At 45.2% G+C, this 23,333-nt stretch overlaps 1 protein-coding gene across 1 annotated transcript in view; it reads right to left on the reverse strand.

The window, feature by feature from the left end:
• The window catches only part of CRACR2B (calcium release activated channel regulator 2B), a 224,539-nt gene that overhangs the window by 95,316 nt on the left and 105,890 nt on the right, over positions 1 to 23,333 (reverse strand). Inside the window, exons 2-3 of the mRNA XM_030201259.1 lie at positions 17,562 to 17,819; positions 7,358 to 7,469 (exon numbers count right to left, since the gene is read on the reverse strand). Coding sequence (XP_030057119.1) covers positions 7,358 to 7,469; positions 17,562 to 17,777 — 328 coding nt within the window. The 5' untranslated portion in view covers positions 17,778 to 17,819. The remainder of the gene's footprint in view (positions 1 to 7,357; positions 7,470 to 17,561; positions 17,820 to 23,333) is intronic.

Consider the following 23,333-nt stretch of genomic DNA (forward strand, 5'->3'; position numbering starts at 1 on the left):
TGGGGATTTCCCCAGATGGTGGAGGTGATCAAAGAAATCTGATTATCCCCGTTCAAGACACAATGTGCAGCTATATATAAATGTGGTTGTTGCAGTGATCGATATCATCTATAAATGTAGGAAATTGAACAGTGTTTAGATATGCTTTAGAGTTTGAATTCATCTCAACACTATAAGGATAAGGTCTCTTTAATTTGATTGAGCTTTTGGAAATGTGCATAGCAAATGTCTTTGTACTGTGTTCAGTAGAAAAGGAAATGCATTTCTGTTTTATGTCTCCAGTGTTGCAGTGATGCTAAGTTTAACTTCTTGGGGTTCCCATTCAATTTTTTGTCTAAATATTTTTATTTCTAATTTGTGATCCCTTGTTCTGTATTTGGTGAGGGTCTGTTGGTGTGATAGTAATGGCAAGTGGGAAATCGGAGGGGAGGCAGAGAGAAGAGGGAATCGGGGAGGGGGGCCCTCCTTTATTTTCTGACCTGGGCTCAAGCAGGTCTAACATCAGTCCTGACCCTTGCTGTATAGTTGGTGAGGATCCACAAGCATCCCCAGCTAAGCACCTCCACCAAAGACAGCCAAAACTCCCTTCTACTAAGCTCTGCAGTTGGCGACAGCATCCTTGAGCCATCGACAGCTAAGGATGTGTGGGGTGCTGGCATCAGTGGCTTAGGGCCATTGCTGTTGCCTGCTAAGTTTGGTAAAGTAGAGTTCTGGCCACCTTCAGAGAAAGTCTTCAGCTGACAGAGCTTGGGGATCCTCATTAGCTAAAGTATTTATATTTTGAGGTGGGGGTAGGGCAGGGCAGAGAAAGTTTTGTGCCCACTCACTTTGGGCTCAGGCCCACCCTAAACTGGCTGTCTGGCTATGCCACTGGTTTCTAGCCATTTAAACTAGGAGGAGGGAGTGGCATATGGAAGCAGGTGAGTTTACAAAGTCATTTCCAGCTAAAGCAAGTGAGAGCAGTGGAGAAAATAAAGTTAATAATACAAAAAACCCTGTTAGCAAGGGTCTAACTTTTGAGATTTGCCCGGTACTTATGGCCAGGATGCTCCTGGACTGACCACTGGCAGTGACAGGAAGCTGGGATCAATGGACCTGGCTAAGACTTCATATGGCTTTTTTTATGCTCTTATGGAAACACCTATTTTAGGTGATCCACTTTGCTTTATCTCTGTGGAGAGTGCCATGAGATTTTTAATAGAGAACAAGGCCTTGGTTTATTATTTCCTAAAACATTGTCGTGGTTCGTATTCAGAGGGAGAAGTACCTGCTCTTCTGACACCAACACCATTTTGTTGCAGTACCTAGGAGGCCACCCATCTACAGTAAGTACTGACAGGCCTGATCCTGCTGAGCCAACAGCACAGTGAAATGGGGAAGGAGAGTGCCTCAGTGAGGCAGAGGAGAAAGAGTCCTATCTCTCTACAACAAATACCCATTGTATTAGCTTCAAAACGTTTCTCCAAAGAACCTCTTGTGTATTAGTGTCTGCAGGAGGAGAGGGCGGGGCAGAGTAAAAAGAAAACATAATTAGCAAAAAGGCTCTGTTGAGAAGAGGTATGGTGCAAATACTGGACTATAGAGCCAGTTCCTGGTTTCCTGCTGTAAATTTTACACGATTCAATGGTAAGAGTGCAATTTCTGATATAATTATGTGGCATGTTGCATATATTTGCACATATCTGCACATTCGTTTGGGGGATTAACTTTATAAAAATAATTTCTGACATTTCTTGTCTGCTCAGCTAGTTTATCTTGTTTTTTGTTTTTTTTTGGGGGGGGAGGAAGTGTAGTGATTGATGGTGGGAGAAAGTTGAAAGTAAATAGGAGAAGAAATGTGGGGGAATAAGGAAGAAGAGGGGATCTCAGTGGAAGGAAATGGAGCAGGAATCTCAGGTACGCGCAGAGAGATTGGGGATCAGGTTAGTGCTAGGGTTTCAGGCGCCCCTCTGCAACCTATAAATCGGTGCCCTCCTTTATCATTCTCTCCTGTCTGACACCGCAACCCGCTCCCAACACTCCAGTTATTGATGTCCTCTTTTAGAAGGTGAGTTTTATTCCATCTGCCTATAGCTATTGGCAAACCCCAATCCCACCTTCACCTGTTGAAGTTCACTGTCTGAATTGGAGTCTCTCACTTGCCAGGCAAGGGTTGCCTACTTTTTGAAAGAGAAAAACCTGCCACCTACCACTGCATTAGATCCCCTCCTGTCCCACCTCCCAAAATAACTGTAGTGACAGCAGCAATACAGACTTTAGCATTTGCAGGACACATCAGGAGAGAGGAGTTTAAGAGGACTGCACTCTTCAATCCTCATTGAACCACAGTCCCCCAACATACAAATGATCCCCCATATACTGTCAAATTGAAACATATATTCTGCCTCCACAGAACTCCTGCCCGGTTTCTCCCCAACAATAAGTGCAGAGCCGAGCTAGGACATTTCCCCATAGAACTTACCATACAAAAACATTTCTGATTCTAATGTAATAGCAACATAAACCCTCTCAGTACAAGACATATTGTGAAATAATACGAAACCCTATTTTAAAAAAAGTCACTCGAGACCTAGAACAATATCCATCATACCAGCACCTAACTTGTATATCAAGTAGCCTGATAAAGATGAAGATGAAAGATACTTCTCTGCTCCCCATCGAGACCTTAGAATCTTCTGTGGTACCCCCTCCAACCCAGCTAGACTCCTCAAACAGCAGGAGAGACCATTGCTGGATGCCTCTTTGACCCCTGAACCTGTGCAACTAGTAGTGGCACCCAGGAAGAAGGCCACACTAACCCGTGTCCTTGCCAAGTTCACCTTACATAAGTACATAAGTATTGCCATACTGGGAAAGAACAAAGGTCCATCAAGCCCAGCATCCTGTTTACAACAGTGGCCAATCCAGGTCAAAAATACCCAGCAAGATCCCAAAAATGTACAAAACATTTTAAAGGCTGCCTCTTGATCGCTACAGAAGCCGTTTCAGCCAGCATTCGGGGAGCAACTCCAGTGGAATTTGTTCCTTAATTCAACTGTGATTTCCAGGTCTGCCCTCACCTGTTCATTTGAACAGCCGGGGTGGAGCATTTCAGACCGTGGTAGTTCAGGCCACGATCGACTTATTGTTCCCGCGTTTTTGGCCTGGTCCCCTCTCTGTCCCTCGGGAGTTGCTCTGTCTTCAGACTGGTGCCCTAAATACTGGAATGCTCACCCGCAGCACCTCAAAACACAAGTGGACCACATCCTCTTCAAGAAGTTGCTGAAGACTTACTTCTTTGCTAAAACTTACTCCCCTATTTGCTCTGCTGATTGATGCACCCTTCATGATCCTCATCCTGCTTAGTTTCCCATTGTTAGTTATTGTTCCCCCTGTCTATTCTTTGTACTCTTTGCAATATTTTTTTACACTGCGAATTTTCTTAACTTTCTGTAAGCCACATTGTGCCTGCATGAGTGGGAAAATGTGGGATACAAATGAACCATAAATAAATAAAATACTGCTTATCCCAGAAATAGTGGATTTTCCCCAAGTCCATTTAATAACGGTCTATGGACTTTTCCTTTAGGAAGCCGTCCAAACCTTTTTTAAACTCTGCTAAGCTAACCGCCTTTACCACATTCTCTGGCAATGAATTCCAGAGTTTAATTACACGTTGAATGAAGAAAAATTTTCTCAGATTCGTTTTAAATTTACTACATTGTAGCTTCATTGCACGCCTCCTAGTCCTAGTATTTTTGAAAAGCGTGAACAGACGCTTCACATCTACCCGTTCAACTCCACTCATTATTTTATAGACCTCTATCTCCCCTCAGCCGCCTTTTCTCCAAGCTGAAGAGCCCTAGCCACTTTAGCCTTTCCTCATAGGGAAGTCGTCCCATCCCCTTTATCATTTTTGTCGCCCTTCTCTACACCTTTTCTAATTCCACTATATCTTTTTTGAGATGCGGCGACCAGAATTGAACACAATATTCGAGGTGTGGTCGCACCATGGAGCGATACAAAGGCATTACATCCTCATTTTTGTTTTCCATTCCTTTCCTAATAATACCTAACATTCTATTTGCTTTCTTAGCCGCAGCAGCACACTGAGCAGAAGGTTTCAACGTATCATCAACGACGACACCTAGATCCCTTTCTTGGTCTGTGACTCCTAACGTGGAACCTTGCATGACGTAGCTATAATTCGGGTTCCTCTTTCCCACATGCATCACTTTGCACTTGCTCACATTAAATGTCATCTGCCATTTAGACGCCCAGTCTCCCAGTCTCGTAAGGTCATCTTGTAATTTTTCACAATCCTCCCACTGACAAAATCATTGGGGTTCCTAGTTTTTCTGATGGGCTTTGTTGACTAGTCCTGGACTTGATAATCCTCTCAGTTAACAGATGGACTTCCTTGGGCAGAAACACTAACAGGGACAGCACCAATCACTCTGGCTCTGGTTCAAAGATTGGACCATGGCAGGTAGTGTACCTGAGCCTCTCAAAGTTAAGGGGTTGTGAGCATGGGCACTCCACACACCCATGTTGTCTAGACCTTCAAGGAATATCTAGGCCTTCCTGAAATTTGGCCAGTAGGTGTGGCCAAAGTGTCCTCGGGGCTCAATTCCACTGGAGTCTCCAGAATAAGCCAGAACAGGTTTCATAGCAACATGATGCTCTCCTTTATTTAATAACAAAGTAAGACCTTTTCATGTGTTGCAATGGACAGAGAGAAAGGAGCTGTTGTGATCTCCAGTTCTTCACAGGCCTACTCATGAACACACAGAGTCTGACATCATCTCATTCCTCATTAGCTACTTCTCAATCAAGAGGGATGTCATCTGCCTTAGGCAATCACTCTCTTTTTCTCAAAATGGCACCATAATCTCATGAGTTGGCTGGTTGACAGTAAGCCCTGGTGGCTATCTTTGGGTTTCCAGTGAACAGCAGCTCTTCCGCATCTTGTGAAAAACTGGTCTATGCACTGCACTTCAAAAATGTGAAGGTTATAAAATACTTTCAAACATCAAGCCAGCTACCACCAGGTCCCTGTTCAGGTGGCATGTGTGTAACAGTTCTCTCTCTTTTTGTCTGCATTCTGACTTAGTTGCCCTATACAAAGTTATCTTCTCTGCTTCTTGGACTGGACTCAGCATTCCAGGAGGTCTCTTAATTACAAAGGCATTATTACCTCCTTCTTTCTGTTAGCTATGCCACTCTCTATGAACTCCAGCATCCCCCTGGCTCTGGCAAACTCATGATTATATTGTTCAATACCTTGAGATCATCAGATATCATCACCCCGAATATAAGAATAGCCATACTGGGTCAGACCAAAGGTCCATCTAGCCAGTATCCTGTTTCCAACAGTGGCCAATCCAGGTCACAAGTACCTAGCAGAAACCCAAAACTTTTTTAAAATCCTGATACGCACTGTTACCACATCTTCTGGCAACAAGTTCTAGAGCTTAACTATTTGTTGAGTGAAAAAATATTTCCTTCTATTTGTTTTAAAAGTATTTCCATGTAATTTCACTGAGTGTCCCCTAGTCTTTGTACTTTTTGAAAGAATAAAAAAAAATTGATTCACGTTTACCCATTCTTCACTACTCAGGATTTTGTAGACCTCAAACATAACTTCCCTCAGCCATTTCTTTTCCAAGCTGAAGAGCCCTAACCTCTTTAGCTTTTCCTCAAATGAGAGGAGTTCCATCCCCTTTATCATTTTGATCACTCTTCTTTGAACCTTTTCTAATTCTGCTATATCTTTTTTGAGATACAGTGACCAGAATTAAATGCAATACTCTAGGTCAGGTTGCACCACAGAGCGATACAGAGGTATTATGGTATTCTTGGTCTTATTTACCATCCCTTTCCTAATAATTTCTAGCACACTGGGCAGAAGATTTCAGTGTATTGTCTGCAATGCCACCTAGATCTTTTCCTTGGGTGCTGACTCCTAAGGTGGACCCTAGCATCAGGTAAGTATGATTTGGATTATTCTTTCCAATGTGCATCACTTTGCATTTGTCCACATTAAATTCCATCTGCCATTTAGATGCCCAGTCTTCCAATTTCCTAAGGTCTCCCTACAATTTTTCACAGTCCACATGTGTTTTAACAACTTTGAATAGATTTGTGCCATCTGCAAATTTAATCACCTCACTTGTTGTTCCAATTTTTAGATTTCTCGAGGTTTCTCCTGCTTGATGTTCATCAGTATTGCATACTGGTCCCTTGTATTTCTGCACCCCAAATGTATGACTCAGTGCTATTTTGCATTAATTCTTAGTTGACAAACCTGACTAATTTGAAAGGGATCAATGTTCATTTTCTGTTCTCTGTTAGAATTGCCAATCATGTTGCAGTTCTCATCTGCAAAAATACAGTGGTTCCTTCTTCTATTACAGAGTGATTAAAATGAGAGAGGAAAGGGAGTGTGGATTTTGAATTAGCCTGAATACCACCATCTCAAAATTCTGGAGAAAAACTCCAGCCAATCTCAGCTCATTGGAGCCATCACTCAGGGTTTAGGACACCACAAGCTAACCTGTCTCTCTGGTATGGACTAAGAAGAGCAACCAAGAAAGCAAACAAAGCACAAAGCTCCTTAGGGATGCAAATCGAAAATGGGGGGAGGGAGTGAAAACACAAAGGAGACAGACCATTCTAAAGCACGAAACAAGGATAAAATCAATAAAAATAACTAGGGCTCAATATTCAAAAGGACTCGGACAGTGACCAGTAGCTGGTAAACATATGTCCACTGACTGCTGATTTTCAATGGCATAAGAAGTTATCTACATGGACTTCCATTAAGACAGGTTATTTTACCACCAACTCATGCTATTTTAGCACGTCTCATTTTATGCAATAAGATCTAGTTACTAATAACTGTTCTATGTTAAATGTATGTCCCTATCTTTCTGGAATTTTCCTCTTTAATTTATTTTCTATCCTCGATTTTATATTAACTATATAAATCACTCTGAAAGTTTTGCTCTAGGGTGGTATATCAAGTTTTAGTAAACCTGAAACCTGGGTTAACAGTAAAATAACCAGTCTTAACATTAACCCACTTTGATCACTTCCCCCCTAAATGGATAGTGCAGAGTTAAAATAGAGCATGGGCGATAACACCTAACTATATGGATAGCAGCATATTTATTTGCTTTTTATATAGCTACGCAATTGACTTTAGGCCTGCTTAAAAGTCTAAAAACAGAGTTTATAAAATATGTTCATTAACACAAAGAAATCCTGGCATGGCTATGATTTGGTTATCTCACCTGCATCAGAGTTAGAAAAACAGTGACAGTGCTACATCAGTGTGGTGCAACCAATCTTCTTTCCCCGCTGCTGTCACACTTACCTAAGCCCATGCTGAACTCCACTGGGGTCAGATAGCCATTGTTGCCTTGGTCTAGGCTGTCAAAGACAGATTCAAGCTGCTCAGATGTAAGAGGAAGTTCATGTTGTAATCGCTGAGGACAAGAGAAGAAATGAGTCATGGAGGGAAAATGCCCATTTTGGGGGTGGGGTCCCAGGGTGGACTGGGTGGACACCCGTTTCTCTCTGCTCTCCTCCCCCTTAAAATTTCTACCTTTGCTGGTGGGGATGCCCAAGTACTGCTAGCTGAAGAGCTCTGCAGCCTGAACCTCCCCCACTGCAAAGAAGTCTGCAGCGTTCTCTCTCGCTGTTGACACCAACACTCCTTGTACATGCTCAGTTCATGAGTGTCAACTGAGCATGTACAGAGTGCTGGTGTCAGTGGCCAAAAAGCATGCCGTCACACTAGGGGAGGTTCGGGCCGTGAAGCTCTTTGGCTGGAGGGCCTTGGGCATCCCTTCCAGCCATTCAGGGTACTACAGTGGGGGGGGGGGGGGGGGGGGGGGGGGGACTCAGGCCCCCAAGGTCTCCCCATAGCTATGCCACTGTTCCAAACACTTTAGCTCAGATCACATGTTTTATACATTAAAGAGGTAATTCTGTAAGGAGTCACATGTATCCTAAAGGTGGGCATTCTCATGGGCAGTCTTATGCACAAAGCTTATAGACTACTACAGGTCACATGACTATCTTCCTAGTATTCTATACAGGAAAGTAGATGCCTATAGGCACCTTCTAGATATCTAATTATAGGCAACCCCTTATAGAATTGTCCTTCAAGAGACACTTCTCACAGCAACAATTCATTTAATAACAAGAAATATCATTATGCCACAAAAAAGATCATTACTTTTCAAAATGTTTTTCATCTCCCTCCCACTTTGTGTTTCAAACTGAAACACCATAAATGTATTCATTTAGTGGCCCTTTTACTAAAATGCATTCAAATCTGAACAATGCATTTTAATGCAGGAGTTTCCCCACATGTTAAGTCCAGATTTAACAAGCAGTATTTAGGGCTTGGTAAAGAGTAATGCATGAGCACTTTCCACCTCCTATTTAGGAGGCACTAAGTGCTCCAGTATTTTATGTGTTATCCAGTTAGCATGCACTAACGTCAACGCGCCAGCTGGACAACACTTCCATACCTATTTCCCACTCATGACATGCCTTGTCCCAAAAACATGGAGACTTGGTGGGCCTGGAAAATATTATTTCTAATTTTGGTTTTGGGACTGATCTATTATACATTTGAAAAGATTCACAGGTTTCTTCAGTATACTCATTAATGTTATGTAGACTAATGTTAGACTGCTATTGAATTTCTTGTTGCTATACTCTTGTTTACCTTCTCTATTCTCCTTACTGTTACCTGACTCCTATATTTTCCCTGTTTAATTCTCCTGACTTAGGGAGCCAGGCCGACACCCCCCGACTCCTATCTTGGGCCTCAATCATAAAAATCCACAGCTGGTGGCTGTGACATTTGGATCAATTTCTGCTTCACAGGTACAATTTATTGATGGAGAAACGTAAAGCTAAGACTGAACATTTGGTAGTGAGTATACCTTCTGTGCTGAATCTGATTGAAAGACATTTAATTTTTCTCAGTAAGGATAGCCCTTCTCCTTTAATCACAGGGATGGATTCTGGTACCTCAGTGAGTTTGGGGGAAAGGCATACCCCTAATCTGCCTATTCCTTCCCCTCTATCTGCTTTAGGGGGTTTATCCCAAGGTTTTTCCCCTGAAGAGAGACCTTTACAGCAGCCATTACCACATCCACCTACATATTTAGAGTTACATTTATTATTTCTAATCTGCCCTTATCCAGAGCAGAGAACAAGCAGAACATACATAATCATAAATACAAACAACACAAAAAAGTAGAAACACCAAACCAGTCCTCACATAAACCTGAGCTGCAAATACATCAGAGCAAAAACAGCTGCTGTCAATCCAGTCAAGACAGTTTGTATGCCAAACATAACAATTAATGCTTTTAGCAAATGGTTGAAAGCAGACAGTTTCTCTCTCGCAAATCTCTAATGGCAATTTATTCTACTCCAAAGGACCAGCAACAGTGAAAATAGTCTGTCTTGTGCTATTAAGGCGAAAGGCACGGAAGTCCGGTACCACAAGTCCACAGGTGGTTACAGAATGTAGTGCACGAGGTGAAACATATCTCTGCAATCCAGAACATAGATACAAAGAAGAGTCCTGGTACAAACATATATGGACAAGTAACAGCAATTTCTTTATCTAATGCGATAGGTCACAGGCAGCCATCGCAACGAAATCAAATAAGGTGTAACGTTCAAATTTTGACAAAGCATTCAACAACCATGCAGTTGAGTTTTGGACTCTGCATGGATTGCATACACGAGGCTGGCAACCCAGGTATGCAATATTGCAGTAGTCTAAACCGCTCAAAATCATTGACTGCAAAACACCCTGAAAATCTGAACATGTCAAAGGGCACAACTTACTTACTAAATGCAAATTGGAGTAGGAATTTTGAACCACAGACTGCACTTGAGTCATAATAGACAAACTGGAATCCAAGACTGGAATCCAAGAAAATCCTCAGATTACGCATTTGGTGCAAACCTGGACATTTTTCCCTGAGATAGAGACTTCAGAAAGAAATGCAGAAGTCTCATCAGATGTAATCAACAATAATTCAGTCTTATCAACATTTAAAGAAAACCGATTATCTTTCATCCAAATTGATACATTATCCAAAATCGTCTGGAACCAGAATACCGTAGCAGGAACACTGGATGACGTCCGCATATATGCAGTATGAAACCCTGAAAGAACTCAACAAATGACATAAAGGCAAAAGATACAAAGCTGACAGCGACGAACCTTGAAGCACTACAGTATGCAGCAGACATGCATTCAAAGTTTTAGTCCCCACATGTACCTCCTGGCTGTGGCCAGATAAAAAAAAGACATAAACCATTTCAGAAAGGTTCTTGCAAGGCCAGAACCATGGAAATGGTGTAACAGAATCTTATTTTCCAAAGTATCAAATGCAGTAGAAATGTCTAAAAAGACCAAAAAATAATAACATGCTGATCCATACCACGATGTAGCTTGTCTAAAGTAGCCGCTACAAGTACCTCAGTAATATACATCCTGAGGAAACCATACTGAAAAGGGTCCAAAAAGGAGGTGTGATCCACATACACTCAGCTGACAATAAACTGAGCACTTTTTCACTTTTGCCAACACAGGCAACGTAGAAATGGGCAAAGGTTTGACAAATCATCATATCCCAAAACCTGAGACTTTAAGAGAGGACATGCACTAGCCATTTTCAATTCATCTGGAAAGACCCCGACTTTCAAAGATTGATTAACGATCACAGTCATTGCAGTCACAACATCACACGCAACAAACAAGGATTACAAGCATCACAAGAGGAAGCAGTCTTATGACACAAACATAATTTGGCTCTCACTTCCTTCACACTCACAACAGCAATATCATCCAAAGTGCACACTGATACTTCCAAATCCGATATCAGTGGCTCACTAATAGGTAAGGAATCAGTTATTTGTTGTATTTAGGATTCATAAAACACACTAAAATCTTCAAGCTGAAAAGGAGTACAAGACTCCAGAGCCCTCTTTACTTGCACCAAAGAATGGACACAGAATAAAGCTCCTAGGACAATTCAGAGATTCATGAACCTTCGTCCTATAATAACAATTTCTTTCATTAATCACGTAAGAATCCTTCATGTCTATATCCCCCTTACTCCTCTACTGTCCCTCTCTGCTGGTGAAGCTTAAGCCTAAGGGCCTTCAGGGCAGAGGAAAGCCAGGGCAAAAACTTTTGGTGAGAGACACTATTACTGACAGGCCTGTTTTGAGAGCAGTGGGTTTTCCTAAGGAGGTACCACCTGAGGATGGATTAGGGCTTATCTGCTAATTTGTTTTCCTTTAGTCCCTCTAGACTGGCACGGATGGGTTATGCACACTCCTACCAGCAGATGGGGACTGAGAACACACTGAACTTCAAGCAAGCCTATAATCTGTGCAGCCCCCTGAAAGCCAGTCCACGAATAGCAAAGCAAAAAATCCCTGACAAGGAGAGGGAAAAGAAACATTCTAAGTGAACGCCCCACTTAAACGAACACACCCATGGAGCAAATGGACTTAAATAGAGGTTAAACAGCAAAGGGGACAGAACTGATCCTTGCAGAACTCCACAAAGTAAAGGTTGCAGGTCAGAGACATATGAATTAAAGGTAACTATGAAAGAGTGTTTTTCTAAGAACAAGGCAAACCATTTCCAAGCAGTCTTAGAAAGGTCAGTGGAGTGAAGCCTAGACAACAAGAAAGAATGATTGACAGGATCAAAAGCTGCCGACAAATCTGATACAGCCAAAGCTGCTCTGTCGCTATCAAATGCTTTATGAACATCATTGAGCCAAGCGGTTACCAGAGTTTCTGTACTGTGATCTATTCTAAACCCAGATAGTCATGGATGTAAAACTAGTTTCTGTTCACAAAACTGAGATAACTGTTGAAACACAATCTTCAAGAGAAAAGGGAGATTTGGTACAGAATGATAATTATTAGTCACAGCTGGATTTACTACTACTACAACTACTTAACATTTCTAGAGCGCTACTTGGGTTACACAGTGCTGTACAGTTTAACAAAGAAGGACAGTCCCTGCTCAAAGGAGCTTACAATCTAAAGGACGAAATGTCAAGTTGGGGCAGCCTAGATTTCCTGAATAGAGGTATAGTGGTTAGGTGCCGAAGGCAACATTGAAGAGGTGGGCTTTGAGCAAGGATTTGAAGATGGGCAGGGAGGGGGCCTGGCGTATAGGCTCAGGGAGTTTATTCCAAGCATGGGGTGAGGCGAGGCAGAAAGGGCGGAGCCTGGAATTGGCAGTGGTGGAGAAGGGTACTGAAAGGAGGGATTTGTCTTGAGAGCAGAGGTTACGGGTAGGAACGTAAGGGGAGATGAGGGTAGAGAGATAGGGAGGGGCTGCTGATCGAGTGCATTTGTAGGTTAGTAGGAGAAGCTTGAATTGTATGCGGTACCTGATCGGAAGCCAGTGAAGTGACTTGAGGAGAGGGGTGATATGAGTATATCGGTCCAGGCGGAAGATAAGACGTGCAGCAGAGTTCTGAATGGACTGAAGGGGGGATAGAGAGGGTTTCTTCAAAAGAGGGGGCACCAGCGCCTGTTTCCAGTTATCCAGAAAAGAGCCTGAAATCAACCTAACATTTATCATAGTCATGATAAATGGAGATAACCCCAGAGAAAGTTCTCAAAGCCAAGAGGAAGAAAATGGATCTAATGTACACTGTAAGGGAGTGGATGGAATAGTGAAGAGCACTCTGTCACTGAGGCGGTTCAGCCACCTTACAACAGGTGGCGCTAGTCTGCTGAGGCTGTCAGAGGGGCGGGGCTCAGACCAGGCTGGAATTAAATGCCCAGAAGCTGAACAGATCAGGGAGGTCTCGAGTGCAGAGGACTCCCATTGGCTGCAGTACCTGGGGAAGAGGAGCGACCCTCAGCAGAAATTGTTACCCTGCAATTGCCAGAAGCAGAGGCTTCAATGAGGTAGAAGTTTCCTTGAAACCTCAAAGTTAAGAGAGTGAGTGTTGATTATCCCTGTGAAGCTGTGTCAGAAAGAGAGACTACAAGAGTCTGAGTTAAGAAGAAATGACTATGTATTTATCCTGTAGAGCCTGTTAGGAATAGTGCTCCAGGGGTTTATAGTAAAGCCCCAAGTGATTGCATGGTTGTCCAGCCTGTGGAGAGAACAGACTTGGGAAATCCTTATTTTTTAAATAAACTCATTGTTCTACTTGCAATCCTCTGACTGGCTGTATTTATTGAAGGCTCCCTGTCTCCTTGCCAGGTCACACTACCACATACACATAATGGGATTAGTGGATGACAATAATTTATCTGTCATAGCTGGAGAAATCTGATTAAAAGTCTGAAGAGAACTTATATTCAACACTCTCATCCTTCCTGTCTCATCAGCTCGTAACCTTGGGGTCATCTTCGACTCCTCCCTCTTCTTCTCTGCACATATTCAGCAGACTGCTAAAACCTGTCGTTTCTTTCTCTATAATATCACCAAAATTCGCCCTTTCCTTTCTGAGCACACTACCAGATCCCTCATCCACACTCTTATCACCTCTCACTTAGACTATTGCAACTTGCTTCTCACAGGTCTCCCACTTAGCCATCTGTCTCCTCTTCAATCTGTTCAAACTTCTGCTGCACGACTAATATTCTGCCAGTGTCGTTATGCTCATATTAGCCCTCTCCTCAAGTCACTTCACTGGCTTCCTATCCGTTTCCGCATACAGTTCAAACTCCTCTTATTGACCTATAAGTGCATTCACTCTGCAGCTTCTCAGTACCTCTCCGCTCCCATCCCTCCCCACATTCCTCCCCGGGAACTCCGTTCACTGGGTAAATCTCTCTTATCTGCACCCTTCTCCTCTACTGCTAATTCCAGACTCCGTTCCTTTTATCTTGCTGCACCATATGCCTGGAATAGACTTCCTGAGCTGGTACGTCAAGCTCCATCTGTGGCTGTCTTCAAATCTAAGCTAAAAACCCACCTTTTTGATGCTGCTTTTAACTCCTAACCCTTATTCACTTGTTCAGAACCCTTATTTCATCATCCTCACTTTAATATTCCCTTATCTCTTGTTTGTCCTGTTTGTCTGTCCTAATTAGATTGTAAGCTCTGTCGAGCAGGGACTGTCTCTTCATGTTCAAGTGTACAGCCTTGCGTATGTCTAGTAGCGCTTTAGAAATGATAAGTAGTAGTAGTAGTTATATTCACAACAGATGATGGCTGATCAACAGGTAAATCTAAAGCAGATGACATAACTATAGTTCTATTATTTACAGACATACATTGAGAATGTAATCTATCTACCTTACAGCTAAATGCTGTGGTGAACTCTGATGCAATGACTCTTTAATCAAGATCCTGTGTTGTGCCTAAAGATTGAAGATGGCCTCCCCTCAGAACTTCCTTAGGCAAATAATAACATTTAATAATAACAACTGAATCAGTATTAGTTAAAGCCAAAACTTCTTTGAAATATTTCCTCAGCAAATTCTTGGCTGACAGCAATTTGCACACTGGAAAATTCAAAAATCTCAACTTAAAGGCATTAATCTGATTTTCTAACATTTCAAGATGCCTGTGAAGGATTAAACTATCTTTAATCCCAGATGTCTCCACTTGCGGCAACCAGGGGCATAGCCAAATACCCAATTTTGGGTGGGCCTGGGCCCAAGATGGGTGGGCAGAACCCCACCCCATCCCACAGGTGATTTGGTCTCTCCTTCTCTCACCTGCATTCCATATAGTTTTTCAAACATCCCCCCTCTCCCGCATACCTTTTAAATAGCAGATTATCACCAGCACCAAGCAGCAACTAATACACACTGCTCATGTTGGCCCTACAGCCTTCCCACTGATGCAACTTCCTGTTTCTGCATAGGCGGGAATATGTCAGAGGGAAGGCTGTGGGGCCGGTGCAAGTATGTATCAGTTGCTGCTTACGCAGGTGAAGATCTGCTCTTTATAAGGTATGCAGGAGGGACAGTTATTGGGAGTTTTCAGCCGGTGGGGCTTGGGAATCCCTGCCAGCCACATCATAGGTTTGCTGCTACTGGGCGGCCCTGGGCCCACCCAGGCCCACCCGTGGCTATGCCACTGGCCGGCAACAAACTAATTTGAGATTCTACTTTCTTAAAAGAAGTGTATAATAATTGAAATTTGTGGTCCATTTCACCAACTTTGGAGACCACTTGCTGAGAAAAAACACAGACCTGTTGTACTGGGCCTTGAAGCATTGCCTCAGTCCCCTTGTCCAGTTTCCACACATCTAACAAAGAAATTTGTGAAGCACCAACTTCATTAGCATCTCTCTAGAATGGCACAGATGGACTATGCACTTTTACCAGCGGATGAACTTCAAGTAAGCGTATAAGTAATCTGTGCAGCCCCCTGAAAGTTAGTCCCTTCTCAGTCTCAGCAGATGGTAGCAGTGGTAAGCCTTTGCAGTTCCAGTTGGTAGGCCCTAGGGGTCTTGTCTATAATAATAATAATAATAATAAAATTGGACATACGATAAGAGGAGCTTGTTCTTACTGCCTGCTGTGGACTCAGTGTTTAATAAGCCACTAACCCCTGCTAGCTGAATATTGACCAGTATGTATTTATTATTGTTGTTGTTTTTAATACCTATTTTTACTGCTAATCATTTCTATAGCACTAATAGATCTACACAGCTCTGTACACATTATATGCAGGTACTTTCTCTGTCCCTAGAGGGCTCATAATCTAAGTTTTGGTACCTGGGGCAATGGAGGGTTAAGTGACACAAGGAGCTGCAGTGGGAATCAAACCCAGATTGCCAAGATCAAAATCTGTTGCACTAACCATTAGGCCACTCCTAATGCTTTTTTTTAATGGGACCTGCATAAGTGAATGTTGTCCGGGACCCGCATAAGAGCCAGCGGCCTGTCCGAGTCCGGTCAGATATTGATATTCAATGCCGATGCAAGGACATGGCCCGACACTGAATATCAGAGCCTAACTCTACCTGTGGAGTCAGCATTTAGTAAACCACTGACCCCTGCTGGCTGAATATTGACTGGTATATATTTATTATTGTTCTTTTGTAATACCTTTGTTTCTGTTTTATTTATTTATTTTTTTAAAATAATGTTAATCCTTTTTTTATGTCATTTTTTGGCAGCTGTCTGGTGCTTCCGATATCCTTTGCTCTGGAGTCTGTTACTCCATGGATGGACTGTACATATAAACACTGGGACTGGCACTTAACTTTAAGCTGACCTCCCCAGCTGAAAATGAAGCTCATTGTTGTTTTGTCCCTATAAGAAGATCAGCCTTCTAAAATAGGAAAGTTGGCAGCTCTGTATTGTTAAGGCAAAAGTGCCCATCAATATGAATTACAGCAGGGTAGGGTCACCAACCAAATTCATTTTTGCAAGAAAGGCTGCTCCAGTTCTGGTTTTACCCCATTAAATATATGAATGTGTTAGTCTGCTTTTGTTAGGTACAGGGCTGGTCCAATCATTAGGAAAGATTAGGCCAGGGGCGGACTGAGAGTGCTGTGGGCCCCCAGGCATTGAGACTACTCTGGACCCCTCGCCATGCTGCTGCCACCCCTCCCCCCTGCCATGCTGCTGCTGCTGTCACCAGTGCCCCCACCCTCGCCATGCTGCCTCCCTCCCACTGTGTTGCCACTGTCCGCCCCCCCCCACCTTTCAAGGGCCCCAGTGGTCTAGTGGCTGTGGCTTCTTCAGGGGCAGAAAATAAATCCCCTCTTTCCTGCCCACTCGCTGCCTCTACTCTGCCTCTCACGAGACTACTGCGGGAGTCTCTGCAGCCTTTTTGTAAACACGGCAGTGTAACCAGGGAGAATAGCGGCAGTGGCCACTAGACCACCAGGGCCCCATGGGGGCTGTAATGTGCGGTGGCAGGCAACCGGGAAGAGCCTCTGGGCCCTCGGGCACTGCCCGGTTGTCTGAATGGTCAGTCTGCCCCTGGATTAGGCAGTCACTTAGGGCATCAGCATCGAGGGAGGCAGCAAGGAGCAGCTGCAGTCAAAGCAAAGCAATAGTCCTGACAATCCCACCGATTCAAAACAGCCATCAACTTGTACTTTTATTCAGAGGAAAAGTGGGGCTTTCCAAATAGACTATTTACTCAGGTAAATAACTTTTGGAAATTGCCCTCATTCGGAATGTATTACATAAAGATTAATATTTAAATAAATGAGTTTTACAGGATTGTTTTGAGATGCATAGCATTGGGGTGATCATGATTGTTGAATTTATCAAAATCTCAGGAGAATGCCTAGCATCCTTGAACTTAATTGTGTGTGGGGGGGAGGGGCACAAGACAAAAGATTTGCCTAGAGCACTACTACTACTAATCATTTCTATAGTGCTACTAGACGTACGCAGCGCTATACACATTATATGCAGGTACTTTCTCTGTCCCTCCAGGGCTCACAATCCAGCACCAAATAGCTTTGCACTGGCCCTGATTAGGAAAATGAGAATTAATGGTTTTCGTTTTCCTAAGAAAAGCACACTACATATCTATACAGGACTAGTACAGGATATATGCTTTCCTTGCTGTTTACCTGCATGTCTTGTTTGGTGATGAATCCTTTCTCTTCCTTATCACACAGCTGGAAGAGCTCTTGGGCCTTCTCCAGTGTCTCTTCTTTTGCATCTCCAACATTTTCCTGCAGACACAGGAGGGAGGTGGTGGTGGTGGCCATCCCAGCAACTGCAGGGCTTCCTCGCTGCTCCTCACCATGGGCCTTCCCATTCAGGGCTGCCCTCCATTCTTCCATCCAGGCTGCCAGATATCCAACGTCTGTCCCCAAGCACACACCCTGTAAATGAAACCATTTTTAGTCATTCATGCACACATCTTTCTATTTACTACGACCTGGCAACACATCTACACTATAAGGCAAGAAGAGGTCCTAAGAAATGTCCATGTTTGATGGGAGAAGAGAGAAATTTTACTACCACCAGTGACTGACTTGAAGGTTTCTGGTATGCATCCCAATCTGATTTTCCTATGGTGGAGTCATAGGTTTGCAGAGATCTTGAGCGCAAGGATCGCTAGAACTATGTTGTACCACCATCAACAACAGCAACAACAACAACAACATTAAGAACAGGCTGTCTAATGCTGATTTAATAGTGGAAGGGTACATCAGAAATAAATTAAAAGTGCTCTCTGAAAAAAGATTATACCAATCAGATTTTAGGTTATAAAGCTAAGAAGGTTTAGAGATGTGAACACAATGTAAAGTATGTCTAGAGGTGTGTGCTGTGACAATACCTAAGCTTGTGAGAATAGCTTAAGGACACAGGTAGAAGAGCCTTGGAGACAAGGAGGCGTAGACATTGAGACACAAGCAAACGTTTGAAGGTTGGAGTAAAATATTTGACTTTAAAGTGGAATCCTGGTGAGGCAAATACGTGAAACACTGAACTGTTCCTCTGGTGATCAGGATGGGTTATCCAAATAAGCAGAACCAACTTTAGATCTACAGAGTTACACAATATCCCCTTAACGCTATAAAAAGCGCTAAAAAATACATATGCAAATTGAACAACGAGCTAATTAGTGCAACTAATTGGCATTTTAGCAAGCAATTATTGGCACTAATTAGATTCAATTAAAATTTACATGTGTAAATTTAGGTACGGGATCTGCGCCTAAATTTTACGCAAGAGGCAGAAAAAGGGGGGAGGGCCAGAGGTGTGACTTTTAGCTACATGCCTAATTATGAAGGAGTGGAACGCCGGTACTACCTGAATACTACTGAGCAACAGGACAACCTCATGTTTTGTGCCTACTGATGGACTTTTACTTATGCACTCTACCTCTGCTTTTGGCTGTTTGGCCACACCTTATTACTGCACTGGACATTTGTGCCTTATCCAGTTTTACTGTTTACTAACAAGACAAGTTTGCTGTTACTAATGTACAGACAGAATGCAGGGCTATTAGATATATAGCTTGTAACAGTAGTTTGCAAGGCCTATACAAGACCAGCTTGCACGTAGCAACGCCATCTGAATAGGCGACCTTGGAGGGTGCTGACACCCCCTGCATTCCTGAGCCGCACCTTATCTCCTGTGCTAGAAAGGAGCATTGTGTGTGTACAGAATAAGCTGCTAAGTTTCGTTTTTCTTGCCAGTATCATTTCAGTGTTATGACGTGTGTACGTACTGGGACTACAATTTTGTACTGTAAGAACTACAAATGTTTACTGCGCATGACAGTTGTGACGTGTAAGGGGCCAAATGCGCAGGCCCGGTAGGGAAGTATAAATGTAAGCGTCAGATGATTTATGACACACAGTGTCCCGAGGCTACTCGGTGCTGTTCACTTGCTAGCAATAAAGTTGCCTTATTTGGAACCAAAATTTGCCTTTCGTCTCCTGATTTCCCACCTGTTTCATTGGCGACCCAGATGGGACAGAAGTAGAAAGGGGAATCGGATTATATTCTTCCCCTCCCCCACTGCAGTCGGATCGGGTCATCGATTCCCACCCGAGGAGGTGGTGAGTGGCCACCGCTGATTTCAGCGTCCATCTCCCGGAGGAGGGCCGATCCACTCCGCCTGACTGTAGAGGGGGCTGTGTGGTTCCGACAAGGCACCTTTTTCATTTCAGGGAGAAGCGCACGACGGCGCGGCCTGCGACCCCGGCGGACAGGCGAGTATACTCTACGTAGTGACCGGCCCAGTAAGGACCGAAGAAGAGGCGTGATCACCCTCTTTTAGCCAGTGACTAATACGGACTATTGGTATCCGACTAGGTCCCGAAACTCACTAGGCTCCGGCGACGAAACCGAGCGGCGAACGAACGGGGGGGTTTTCTTGTGGCGTATGAAAGTGTGTGAGTGGGCTTGCAGTTCCAGGCCGGGCGACCGCGTCCTGGTCAGGCCGAGTGTTGACCCTTCTGTGTCTGGTGGAACGAGACCCCTTACTCCTCCACCTCCCCTTTCCCCCTTTGTCCGTCACCTGTCCTTTGGCACTCAGGTTAGGATGGGCGGGGGTGGGTCTTCACCGTTAGATTTAATGACGGAACACTTTAGCGAAGTGTTCGACCTAGATAAATGTAGCAGGGCCGGGATGATACAGAGATGTCAATTCATGTGGCCAGGGCTAGGAATTGCTGGATGGCCCCCGGAAGGGTCATTCGAGTATGAAAAAGTGGCGGCGGTCATGAATATTGTTATAATTGAGGGAAACCCAGGCTGTCCCGAGGACATTCCATACATAGAAGCGTGGTTGGATGTAGTCCGGGATCCGCCGGCTTGGGCCCAACGGAAGGTAGAAAAGGCCGCCCTTATGTTGGTAAAGCAGAGAAAAGGCCGGAAAACCAAGCTTAGAACCCTGCCGACCCATGCCTTCGCTCTTCAAAGCTCGGCAACCGCTGCCGTCCCGAAGGCCGCAGGGACCGCCCCCATACGGCCTACCGCCCCTAGCACTGAAGCCACTGAGACCACGCCCCCTGCTACCAGAGTCAAGGCAGGAACTACGCCCAGTACTACCAACACACTTTCTAGGAAAAAACCCCCAAAGAAAACCGCAGGGAAAGTTCAGGGTTCGGCCGAGAAGAAGCCTCCAAAAGCCCCGATACTTGCTACGGCGGAAGCATACGAAGACGACATTGCGCCGCCGCCCTATGCTCCTATGTACCCTGACCTTACGGGCCTAGCAGAAGGCCCCGCTGACGCCGGGACTTCCGGGTCAGAGTCGGATGCCGGGGAGACGTCCCGCCCAGCCTCACCTGAGTCACCTGGCCTCGCAACCACACGGAAGAGTAAACGGGTTGTGGCCTCCATGGAAATCTCACTATCTGCCACAGCCCTACCAAACCAAGATACTACAATGTCACCCTCAGCGTAGGACTCCCTGCGTATGTGGCCGGGCCTCCGGGAGTCGAGAGAGATGGCATTCTGTACATCGCCCTCTCCCTCGGAATTGCCAACTGTTTCGTCTGTGGAGGCACCGACATGGGTGAACAATGGCCCTGGGAAGCGAGAGAGATCCGACAACACACATGGGATGCACTCAACACCACTACACCGACTCCAAATACGCTTTCCTCACCCTCCAGGTGCACGGAGCCTTGTACAAGGAGAGGGGATTTCTGACGGCTGAAGGGAAAGGACTTGCAAATGCCGCTGAAATCTGCCAATTACTCGAGTCGGTATGGAAGCCGAAGAAGGTGGCCGTGATGCACTGCAGGGCCCATACTGGAAGAACGGACCCTATCGCCCGGGGAAATCAACGGGCAGACGACGCTGCAAAAAGGGCAAGTCAGCTCCCCTACTCCTCTCACCCTTCTGACCCCGTACTCGTCGTCCAGCTCCCTACGGAGACCCCTATTTACACCCCCCAAGAAACGGAATGGGCCCAACAGGAGGGTCTACAGTCACGCAATGGCTGGTGGATACTACAGGATGGGCGCATATGGATCCCCGAAGCCTTGGCCTGGACGGTGGCCAAGGAGGCTCACGACCGCACACACCTGGGAAGGGACGCTCTGGGGCGCTTACTTGAGAAGACCTACTACATCAACAAACTATCCCTGTGGACCAAAAACGCTTCCAGCCGATGCGCGACTTGTGCCCGGAACAACCCTCGAACGGGGCCCGGCCCTATGCCAGGACATGTTCTCCGAGGCACCAGCCCTTTTCACGTGTGCCAGATTGACTTCACACACATGCCCCCGGCGCGCGGCTACAAAGCTATCCTCGTCGCCGTGTGTACCTACACCGGATGGATTGAAGCCCAGCCTACTAGAACGGAAATGGCTAAAGAAGTTACCTCCCTACTGCTTCATCAAATCCTACCCAGATACGGCCTCCCCAAGCAAATAAACTCTGACAACGGTCCCGCCTTCGCTAGCGAAGTAACACAACAGCTCAGTACCAGACTGGGCCTCGATTGGAAGTTGCATTGTGCCTGGAGACCCCAAAGCAGTGGAGTAGTGGAGAGGGCTAACCGATCCCTGAAGAACCAGCTAGCCAAGCTATGCCAAGAAGCAAAAGCCAAATGGCCCGACCTGCTTCCACTGGCCTTGCTGCATCTTAGGTGTACCCCCAAGGCTACCGGCCTTACTCCCTACGAGATGATGTATGCTAGGCCACCACCACTACCCTCCTTTCCCGACTCCTTGCAGATACAGGGTGAGAGTTCCTTAGTGAAACAGATGAGAGCCTTACACCAGGTAGTGCAAGACATCCAGCAGTACACTGAAAGAGTAGCTCCCTTGGTCCTCACCAATCCTACGCACAGGTTCAGGGTGGGAGACGAGGTCTGGGTAAAAGAGTGGGATGAATCTGACTGCCTAAAGCCAAAATGGAAGGGGCCCTCCCTTGTTCTCCTAACGACCTCCACCGCTGTTAAAATTGCAGGAAGCCCAGTGTGGATACATTGGACCCGATTGAAGCCTGCTGCTCCCACTAGCAGCACCCTGAAGCGTTGGACTGCGCACCAACATCCTGACGCTCCATTACGGCTGACTCTAAGAAAGACGTGAACCACCAGATTCATGCCTGCCCAGCGACAGGAACTCAGTTTCTGGACCCACTGCGTTTTTGGCTCTCTCTTTATCGCAGCCATAATCGTGGGCCTTATCATCTTCTTGCTGCAAAGGCTCGGATACCTTCCACCGCATATATGATGCTTAGCCTACTACTCCTCCTTTGCTCAGTCCCGAGCTATTACCCCTTGAGCCAGAACTGTACTGAATGTTTGCGCCTCGTGCGCCACCGTATAGAGGGAGGATATCACCTAGTCACTACCCTCATTCACCAGACGCAGCCCCCGGAAGGCGATTGCCAGTTTCTCCCGACTTGTGCCCTCATCACTCCGAATGGCCTCCAACAGTTATCATAGGTACCCTCTGCGCTAGTCGAGCGCCATCGAAGCGTTACTCTGTACCAGTGGGAGACTACATGGACATACGGAGGGAACGCTTCCCTCAAGTGGGTAGCCCCGGCGGGCTACTACTATATCTGCGGACGCAGGGCCTATGAACAACTCCCGACCCGCTGGTACGGTACCTGCCTCTTGGGCACGGTCCGACCTAGTTTTTTCCTTCTGCCCATACAAGTCGGCGAAACTTTGGGTATCCCCCTATACGTGGAAAAGGGGCCTGATAACCCTACCCGACGAAAACGGTCTTTCCCAATCATCAAGCCCAAAGTACAGATTGGAGACTGGAAGGACAACGAGTGGCCGCCTGAACGTATCATTCACTACTATGGACCGGCCACATGGGCTGAAGATGGTACATACGGGTACCGCACCCCTATCTACATGCTAAATCGCATTATTCGCCTACAGGCCGTACTCGAAATCCTCACTAACG

The sequence above is a fragment of the Microcaecilia unicolor genome, chromosome 4 (assembly GCF_901765095.1).
Source record: "Microcaecilia unicolor chromosome 4, aMicUni1.1, whole genome shotgun sequence".
NCBI lineage: Eukaryota > Metazoa > Chordata > Amphibia > Gymnophiona > Siphonopidae > Microcaecilia > Microcaecilia unicolor.